General features: G+C 31.8%; 1 protein-coding gene across 1 annotated transcript; it reads left to right on the forward strand.

Annotated features, from left to right (window-relative positions):
* The first annotated feature begins 9,522 nt into the window (after window positions 1-9,522).
* On the forward strand, window positions 9,523-10,175 carry LOC105798802 (glycine-rich protein 5). Its single transcript, XM_012629007.2, has one exon. The coding sequence runs from the start codon at window positions 9,586-9,588 to the stop codon at window positions 9,946-9,948; it is 363 nt and encodes a 120-aa protein (XP_012484461.1). The 5' UTR covers window positions 9,523-9,585; the 3' UTR covers window positions 9,949-10,175.
* The last annotated feature ends 684 nt before the right edge of the window (window positions 10,176-10,859 follow it).

The raw sequence follows: 10,859 nt of genomic DNA on the forward strand, positions 1-10,859 counted from the left end.
GGTACCTTTATCTTGTTATCGACTCAGCATCCAACAACGATCCTGTACTCAAGTGTGGTGATGTTTATTTTTGTAATGGCATGTACCTAGTAGGTCTTTTTGTCAATGTTATTGATAGGTGATAATATTTTGGGTTTCAAGTGCAATGGTGATCATTTGTATATATATATGATTATGGTTGAAGCTATGCTTTGGTATGTTGCCTAGTTTAATGATGGTATGTCTTTTAGCTTAAATCTTGATAGCTCAAGTAGCTAAAAGTTAGTTCAATATTTGCAAATTTGGTATGAATGAAAGTTTTGAATGGTTGATGCATTCTTGATATGTTTGAAGATATAAAATGTGGTACCAATGAGGGTACATTAGTTAGGCACTTAGGACGATTGTTTTGAGCATGTTTAAACGTGTTTTGAGTAGGTTAAATGATTGGTAATTGAGTTGCTTAGAGCCCAAGTAAGCAAGAAATGATAAACTTGAGTGTTAAGGTACTTTTAGGTGCACACAGCCTGGGACACGGTCTGTCACATGGCCGTGTGACACACACGGGTGTGTGCCCTGAACGTGTTGAAAAATAGTACAGGTGTAGAGTCCACACGGGCTGACACAAGGCTTACAACACAGCCTTGTAACCCAAGTCAGTAAGTTACACAGGCTGAGACACGGGCTGGGACATGGTTGTGTGTCTCAAATTAGTGACTTACATGGGCTGGGACACGGCTATGTGTCCCAATTTCGAAAGTCACAAGGTCTGGGAGGTTTCACACGGCCGTGTGTCCCCTATTTCTAAGTATTTTTGAAATTACCCTAAAACATTCAGAATTGTTCCAAATTAGTTCCTATTTATTCATATGTTATTTTTAGGGATATATAGACTCGAATTAAAGCCTGTAAGAGTATTTATACTCTGATTTGGAGTGAATTAGCAAACCTAAATTAGGTGAAGTAGGTCATTCTACTAACATCATCGAAGGTAGTAGCAGTAGTAGTCGGAGTATGGTTCAATGCTCTGATGCTAATAATTTGAATAGTCTTGTCATGTATCCAATTTCTAGCTTTCAAGTGGAAATAAATAGTGATAAGAGTGTAGACAGTGGAAGACCCAGTTTAACATTGCATAGCATGATTCGTTATTCAACTATTTAAGACTCTAGTTTAACAAGTATTAGATTGTCGTGACCTGCCCATCTATATTATAATGTTAATGGTTAGATTATATGTTTAATTATTATTGATTAATTGTTTTGATTTGTTAGTAATGCTCGTTACTCTAATCCAAAGACAGAGAGGGGTTAGGGGTGTTGCAGTGAAATGATTGAATTATATGTTTAAATTTTATGGGCACATGTTGGTTAAACTGAATATTTGAACGCTTATTCATTTCTCTCCTAAATAGTTTGCATTCATCATGACTACAGAATAGAGGCATTATTTTTTATAAGTTACTCAATAATTTCTAATGTAGGAACGTACATTATGCTTTAAGATAAGAATAGGCTAAGTAGGGGGGATTTGATAGCATATTTATTTTGCACATTTTACGTGCTCAAATACTCTTATTCTTGAACTTAATTCCTACTAATTGGTGGAATTTATGCTTAAATATTGTTAGGAACGAAATTCGGATGTTGTAAATTGAAAGACAAGCAAAAAAGAGGATTAAATTGAAGCATGAGAAATAGAAGAGGGGCCAAATCAAAAATTTGGGACATTTGAGGGGCTGGCCAGATTTTTGACCTTGTAAAAGCCAAATTTAAAAAATAAAAATAAAATATTATTTCATGTAATTAGTGGGTAGGTAGAACTAGCCTAATTTTAGTATATGGTTTATGTATAAATAGGTGGTATGGTACACTTGAAATGTCACCCTTAATTACTTGGAATTGAATTGAAATTGTTTTTTAATTCTTTCCATTTCCTATGTCAGTAGGTATACTGCCATTTTCATTTCCTTTTTCTTAGCAAATTTGTTTAATTATTTCCCAAGTCCCTTCCCCTTTCCATCTTTCTCCATTACTATTAAAGTCACTTCCATAACCAACAAAGCATGATAGATTTCCTGCTTCACTAAATTAAAATTAGTTTTAGGCCGGCATTCTTTCTGGTCAAGAATCGTGAGAAATTGTATTTGCATTAAAAATCCTTCAAATTAGTATTCACCATCTCTCTGAAATATCGGGATTGACAAATTCTTCCCTTAAAGTTAACTCGATTTCAATTTAAAACGTGCATAGGGTTGGAGTCATTTTAGCGTACAGTTGGAAAGACGAGTCAGCCTTGCTGTATTCAGATTTCAGCAAACAAGTTAAGGTAGATTGTGATCGGATTTAAATATCCCGAGTGGTTGAGGCCGTTAATTCGATTTTGGTTCTTTAGAACGCAAGGCTGTTGGGGTCTTGAATTGCGAATGCGTGTATCACGGTTAGATAATCGGTAAGGGTTGGTTTGCAATGTGTACCGGAATCAACTACGAGAGGAAGAATTGGCTATTAGGACGTTTTTAGCCGTTATAACAAGCTTATTGTTTGGAGGAGAAAACTAATTTTCAAGGATCGAATCAAAAAACGAAATCCACGAGTCTAGGGCTAAGAATTTATAACTCTGTTTACAAAATTCGAATTTATTTCCCAATTTAACTTATTTTTTTATTTATTTAATTTTTTATTTCTGCTATTTCATTTATTTAATTTCCAATCATTTCGAAACTCCCCTAATTTATTTATTTTTCAGCAGGTCGTTTGTAGTCATGGGCATATCTATTGCCACGATTATCGACACGACAAAAATTCTATTCACGAGAAAAACACGAAAGTTGATCATAATCACCAATCCCTGTGGAATCAGCTCTACTAATCTTTACTATTGTTTAGAGTTATTTTATTTTAGGAATTATTTTTATTTGGTGGTTTTGAGGCCCATCATCTGCATTCCTTTGAAATTGCAATGGCTCCTCTTCCTCATCAGCGATGTTCAGATTTGCCAATTCTTCCTCTATAATCACTATTATTTACAACCTTTGGATTGATCAACTGAACGAAAAGAACAAAACCCTAAAGTACAAAGAAAAATGTGCTAAACTAGCAGACAGAGAGAAAACATGCTATACTAGCAGACCAATTTTTCTGACATTACATTCTACTTTGAATGACTATCTTTGTCTCTTTCAAGGGTTAAATTATTCATTTTGCTACTTCATTGAAGCAAATTTCCTCCTAGAGTTGGTATTCAAGTCATAAGGAGATGAGTTTTAATTACAAATATTATATAACTTAAATAGAACTTGGGTATGGAAAACCTTGAAAATTCATAGTCAGCGTTTATTCCTTTAATGGGTTTATAAAACATGAATGATTAGTCATTGAGTTTGTTCTAGTCGATACTTTGTGAAACAAAAAAAAAATTCCAACTTACTTTTATGTTCTAGCCAAAAAAGAAAGAAAGAGAAAGTTTAAATTATTAGGGTGATACTGAAAAGTCACTTTTTAGACATCCAATAAAAATGTGTCACTTTCATATATTTAAAAGAATTCTTGATTAAAATCATACACGTCTAACACTAGATCAATTCTTCTTAATAATATTTCAACCTTAATTAGTGTTGATTAATTAAATAAAACTAATGTAAGAAAATAAAATTAGAAATAGTAATAGTAATGCAAGGTTTATAGTTCCTTTCTTTGTTTAACTAGATATATGATATTTGGTATGGTGGGTTAGAATTTAGAATTTATGAGTTTAGGGAAAATGTTAGGTTACGATTTATGGTCTAAAAGGGTTTAGGATGTGGGGTTTATAATTTTAGGGTATAGGATTTTAGAATCTTATAAAAGAAATTAATTTTATGAATTTCAGAAATATAAATAGTAATAGGAGTTAATTTGATGGATCTTGATTTACTATATATATTATTCATGCATTCTAAACAATGATGTGTAACACTCACACCCCCAAACCTGGTCTAGTCATTACAGTCCAGTCTGGAGAGATTACAATAGCTTGTTAAGGAACTTTTGATTTAATCAAATTCAGTGTGCGTTTAGAGAGCATAAAGTTAACAAAATTTCTCACAAACATTTGGAAAAACTTACATCCGAAAAAATACTCACTCTAAACCCAAAATTTTGTACTCCAAATTGTGAGTTTTGATTGTATCTATTTCGAGAATCATTTCTAGTTTTAAGGAAAACACTCATTATAGTCGTTTGTTTATTTATAGCGGAAAACTTTAGGGGTTACTTAGCTTGCAGCAGAAAACTTTTGGAGTTTTAATTTTGAAAACCAAATTTTAAAATTTAACCCATGAGGTTTTGCAATATCACGTTCGTAGATATCAATATCGACAAATTAAACGGAAACCAAAACAAACCCAAAAACAAATTACAATTCCCAAAAGTCTAAAATAAATAATTACGAAAAATCACCAATTTTAATTTAACAAATAAAACCATTCGAGCTCCCACACGCCATCCGATTCTAGTTTACCAATTACTTAAAACGTCAGAAATAAAACAAATGGGTGAGCTATAGAGCTCAATGTCTAACTAAAACTCAAATTCAGATCCCACACATTACGATATGCAAAACAGAAAATTTCATAACAATTAGTCAAACAGAATTGAGTATGCATGACTAAGCTAATGCGGTATTTTTCATAAAATCATAATGCGGATTTCTCACAAGACGTCCTACCCAACTCCGTTACACACCAAAATAGAGTTCTCCCTCGAACTCATCCATCCATAAAACACCAATAGAGTCATCTCAGGTTGCTCGGCAACGTTGACCCGCCACCTCAGATTTCCTAACAACGATGGCTTATCAATATGCAGTTAAACTGCCAAATCAAATATATGTGGTCAAGCCACTATATTGCAGCTCAATTGCCAAAACAAAAAATATGTGGTCGGGCCACTAAATATGCAAATCATTAAACTACGAGTACAAAATCTTTCATCTTTAACATTATCCCAAACCCTATGCAATGTGTCATGGCATACATGTACAAAATAAAAATGGTGAGCATGTAGGACATGCTGACGTACAGTAACAGAAACAGATGGCATGGAAGTCCATGCTCTACAAAACAGATTTATTAAACCTTTAAGAAACACATCAATTTTGCCATGAAATCACATGCATGGTTACATAACAGATTCAGAAATACAAATTAACAAAATCATACATTATACAAACTTATACAGACATAGCGAACCAGAACATACCATCAGAACTACCAGTATCATAACATGCAAATATATATTACAAATACTCTAAACACATCAACAAAGGAGCATATTCACTAATACCTTGCGTTCAGGTCTTAATTCAATGGTACGGACCCTACGGAGAGGCTAAATATAGTTCACGAAACATAATGGGCCAAAATGGGAATTTTCAGAAAATGGCCCACACGGCTTGGCACACGGCGCCACACACGCCCGTGTGGCCCACAAGACCCAAATAGCCCAGACTGTGTGACACACACACGGCCTGTCACACGGTCATGTGTCACACATGACCTAGTCGATAGTCTCAATTTCGATTTTCGCCGATCGTTGATCTCTTGGGTTTTCATTACACACCTTGATGTTTTCTGACGGGGGTTCCAAAAACAAGTATACCAACACCTAAATTGATAGTACACACAAATTAATTAACCCAAAAACCCAATTTGAAACGTTTATTCAACAACCAATGTCAACAGTCAAACTTGAATTATGGAGAAAATTAACCTCCACATTGGGGAATAAACACTTACCGTTCCAAAAATATTAGCCAACAACAATCAATTCCTCGAAGGACACGGTAATCCACACTCCTCACCCAACTGAAATTGCGAAACATCCATTAACCCCAGTAATTTAACAATAGAAACATTCAAATAAGCTTACGAAAAACTCACTCATGGAAACTTTCAAACTTACACCGAAATACGTACCTCACACAATCAATATGAACTAATTGGAAAAGAATTGACAAAACAAATCGAGAATACAAGACCACAAAGAAGAAACTGAAAAGAAACAAGGAGGCAAAAACAAAAAAAAAGAAATTAACTAAAAGAAAAAAAAGAAAAAAATAAAACGTAAGAAGAAAAGAGAATAAAGCTTCTGTAACCAAAAATAAAAAATAAAACAAAAATTGGGAATAGTGGAGAAAGAGAAGTATACGGCATGGGGAGAATTTTAAGGAATTACCTATTATTATTTTCATTTATTTAATAATATTATTTATTATCATTATTTTTTAAAACAAAACTAACCACTAAACCCTCTATTTGATAACTTAATAGATTAATAGAATTCAGTTTTAACATAACCTTATCCATTTATTCAGTACAATGGAGAATAGCAAAAGTTAATTCCCATTTGCACACACAGGGATTCAAACACATGACCGAAAGGTAAACTGAAACTTTACTACAAAACTAACAGGCTCATTCTATCATTAGTGGCGCGGAAATTATATTTAACTCTGATTTCGAAAGTCAGGGGTTGGAAAAAAATATAACAAATAATTCAAGTGAAGGATTTTAAACACAAGACCTCAAACACACATAATTAACACTTAGCCACTACAACAAATTAATTTCTTAGCACAATTCCACACTTTTTAACACAAAAACAAAGCGTGGCCACTCTCATGTTTTACTAATTAAATTTCTACTAACCTAATTTTTGGGATGTGACATGATATGACTTGTTATTATTGAGGACCTAAAAAGTGACTTTTTAATATCATCCTAATACAAGTTGAACTTAAAAAAAACAATTACTTTCTCATGAAGTTGGAATCTTAACATTTATAATAGATTTTTTATCTAAAATTATATGACTTTTTTTTTATTGTTCATGTTTGTTTTACCATCCATATTCTGAATTCATTGTTGCCTATCCTAACAATGTCATCTTCAGGGTTCAAACTTGTATTCTTATATTAAGAGTGCAATGTGCCTAGTCATTTGTACCCAAATTAAATTACTTTTTATCTATAAAAAATATTAATAATTCGAGTAACAATCAACAAATAATAGCTAGCTAGCTACTAGGAATTTTATACTAAAGGAAGCAGACACGTTAGCTAGGGGTAAGTAATTAATAACATGAGGGGTAGAGTTGGTTACTAGAGGCAATAAGTAAAGACGTGAAGTTGGGTGAGCAGCCATTAAAGATGGGATCCATTTACAGCAAAGCTAAAAGGATCATCTCCTTTGCCATCCATGTAACTACTCAAACAAGCCAGCTGTTTGCATCCATTTCTATTGCATAGCAGCATTTGCATGGTCCCAGTTTTGTCAGTGGCGATGTAATCATTTCACTGCCTTCATACTCGTGCCAATTTGTATGCCCATTTCGTGTTTCTTTTCTATATAAAAGATTAAATTCATGAATTTAGTTGAATAATAATTAAAATATTATTGTTCTATATTATTTGAAAGTTATTTTTATATTATTTATATTGAAAATAAAAATGCACACATGATTTTAAACTGAAAGCCTTATGATTTTCAACACTATACTTTTAATATTTCAATCGAAATCTTATTTTTCTATTAATTTTTAAAATATATCTCTTACATATTTTTACTCAAAATGTGCCATAATATAATATTAATGATTAGTATTATATATATATATATATTATAATAGGATAAATCTCAAAACTATATATAAACTTTGATCTAAAGTGTAATTTGATACATAAATTTTATTTTTAGTGTAATTATACACAGGAAAGTCTAATTGTGATTCAAATATATACATAAAAATTTGATTGTGATTCAACTATACACATTTAAAGAAATAAATATATCATTTTCTTTTCATACTAGATAAAATATATTTGTTGCATATGAAAACGTAAAATGATATGTTATATTGATAATTGTGAACATTGAGTTAACTCAAATTTTCACATATAAAATTGCACAAAATTATAATTTATATATAACCTTACATATTTGACTAAAGTTTATGTATAGTTTTAATATTTATTCCTTAAAAATATTATTTATTTGTATTATATTATGTCTGGTGTCATACTATATTTTATAAAATTATATTGTATCTAATATTAGAATATCTGCAAACTGAGTACAGTGGTTCCATTCGTTTAAGTGCTTTCTAGTCTGCCCTTGTTGAATGCATATGTAGGTAAAATCACAGGTAGAATGAAAAAATAATAAAAGAGATGAAATAGCTCACGAGAAATAACTTTTCAAGACTAAAAATCAATGGAAGATACATGAATGATATAAATAATGTAGGTCAGTATAAGTTAAATCAAATGAAAAGGAATATAAAAATTAGATAAGTTTTATTTGTCTTCCTACGAAGGAGATTAATTATATTTGCTGACACACACACATATACTAGGGTGAAAAATAAAATGATATAAGAAAAAGTGAGTGAAAGAATAAAGATAATGTAAAGCAGAAGTTAACTAATGATTATGTTTTTAAAAAGGCTGGTTATTAATAAAAATAAATATGCAAGTGATTTTAATAAGAAAAACTGCTTGAGAAACCCAGAAAAAATGTATAAGGAATTAATAAAGAGCGGAAAATTTAATTAGTTGTTATTATTTAAAAAAGAAGTTAATTAAAACATAAAAAGGAAAATGATGAAAAAATAAGTCATTACAAAGTTAATTTATGTAAATAATTTAAATTTAAATATTAACACGTATTTCCATAAAAATATTTAAAGAAACAAAAAAAAGACAATAATTTTATAAAATAAACTTACAACAATGACGATTTAGCTTAGTAATAAAATCAAGACCCTACGAATTTTAAGATCCCAGATTTCAGGTTTACTTTGTGTAGATCATGGATGAATTCTTGATCTATATTTATTCTAGTTAATGTCTTTCCTTTTGTAGGCTTTGTATAGATTTACTTAGACGTATTCTTTTGAATTAGAATTATGATTAAATTTGTAACTTCAAAAATACTTATATATATTAATTAAATATTACATTATATTTAGCATATGATTATATTTTACAATTTTATTTATTTTAATAATAATTAACATATTTTAGAAGTAATTGAATTTTTATTATTTTAATTAAAATATTGAATATAAAAATGAAGATAATAAAAATAAATAAAGTAATAAAAGACGAAGTTATATTTTTATTTAAAATAAATAAATCTCAGGATTTAATATACAGGAAGAGTGAATTTTGTATCAAACATTTCTAAGATTTGTCCTAAAATAAGTTTGTTAAAAGTTCTTAAATTAAGGGTGAGTTTGGATGAGCGGTACATTTACCTACGGTTAACGTAAAAACAGCGGTGGCGGTGAGATTAGATACTGTAACGATACTGTAGCGTGAGATAAAAAGTAAGCTAAACGCACCGCACTTAATCGCCAATCCAAACTTACCCTAAGTTTCTAAACGACATGATGGTTTTAATGCGGGCGGTGGGAATGATATCGATTAGCATTAAATTCATTTAAAGCCAACAACTGCCATGCAAAGTTATGTACTTAAAACGTTGTCTTTAAAAGGACGGATCTAATGGCAACACAGTACAGTCTATCCCTGTGAGAGAGGTAAGTGAAAAGAAAAAAGAGAGAGATGGCCAAGTGTTTTATGATTCTTGCACTTACTTTTGCAGTCATTCACTGCAGTACGGCAGCAAGGAATGTGCCTGCTGGCACTGGTCTTGATGACCAAAAGAACTTCATTGCATTTGGTGGTGTTGGTGGCTTTGCAGGAACCGGTCTTAGAGGTGGAGGTGGAGTTGGTGGTGGCCTTGGCGGCCTTGGGGGCGGAATTGGTGGACTTGGCGGACTTGGTGATTCCCCTGGTTTAGGCGGCCTGGGCGGTGCCACTGGAGGTCTTGGAGGTTTAGGGGGTGGAATTGGTGGTCTTGGCAGTGGTATTGGTGGAAGTGGTGATTGCCCCGAAGGTGGTGCGGGTTCCTTGCTTCATCCTTGAGTTATCTAAGGATCTTATATCAGTCATATATTTTATATTTATATGTCTAGCAAGCAATCGTCGTGTAATATTTAATTTAGAGATCGTACTAATCGTTTTCGTTTTGCTATATAATTTAGAGATGGATAAATTAATTTAATTAATATGTTCTAAGTATGAAATAGAATAATTAAACTTTGTAATATTTCTTTCATTTCTATAAGTTTATCTGGTTAATTTGTTTTAAAGAGGAACTCACTGAAAATTGTTGTCATGCATGAGCCATGCAGGAGGACATCATGATGAAATTCGCCTCTAATCTAATTAAGTAACTGTCAGCGTATATTTTCTCTTTTTCGATATATTTTTATAATTTCAGGCTTATGAAGTTGAGTTTCAGTAGCGGAAATATGGCAATTTCAAGCCGGGCCTTAGAAATTAAGATGAAACATCGATCTTTTCCATTCCAAAGACCGGAAACAGAGGAACAATTTGTTCCCCACTCGAGTCGATCTGAATTTATTATTTATTTAATATTTAAAAATATTTTTATTAAATTTATATATTTTATTACTAGTGTCACGGACTTAGAATTTTTTTCACGCGATCCGTGCGGCCTTAGGCAGTTTCTTTGCTTAAAAACACCTAAGTCAGCCTAACTTGCAATGATAACGAATTCAACAGTAGAAACACCTAAGTCAGCTTAATCTCGCAATGATAAAGGATTCAACAGAATTCCCTCAAGGCACCCACAAAGAATAGCAGAAGAATGAAGTAAGAACGAACTTTGAAAGATGAACAAAAGCAAGAACGCTTGGGAGAAAAGTTTGAGTGAACACTCTCAAAATTCTTATTAACAACTGAATGCCTTACAATAAGCAAAGAGGTCTCTATTTATAGTTGAGGCTCAAAGTACATCAAGGGCTACAATT

This window comes from Gossypium raimondii, chromosome 7, assembly GCF_025698545.1.
Source record: "Gossypium raimondii isolate GPD5lz chromosome 7, ASM2569854v1, whole genome shotgun sequence".
NCBI classification, from domain to species: domain Eukaryota; kingdom Viridiplantae; phylum Streptophyta; class Magnoliopsida; order Malvales; family Malvaceae; genus Gossypium; species Gossypium raimondii.

Excerpts from the sequence above, each read along its gene's own strand:
- LOC105798802 (XM_012629007.2), top strand. The coding sequence starts at position 9,586 with ATGGCCAAGTGTTTTATGATTCTTGCACTTACTTTTGCAGTCATTCAC.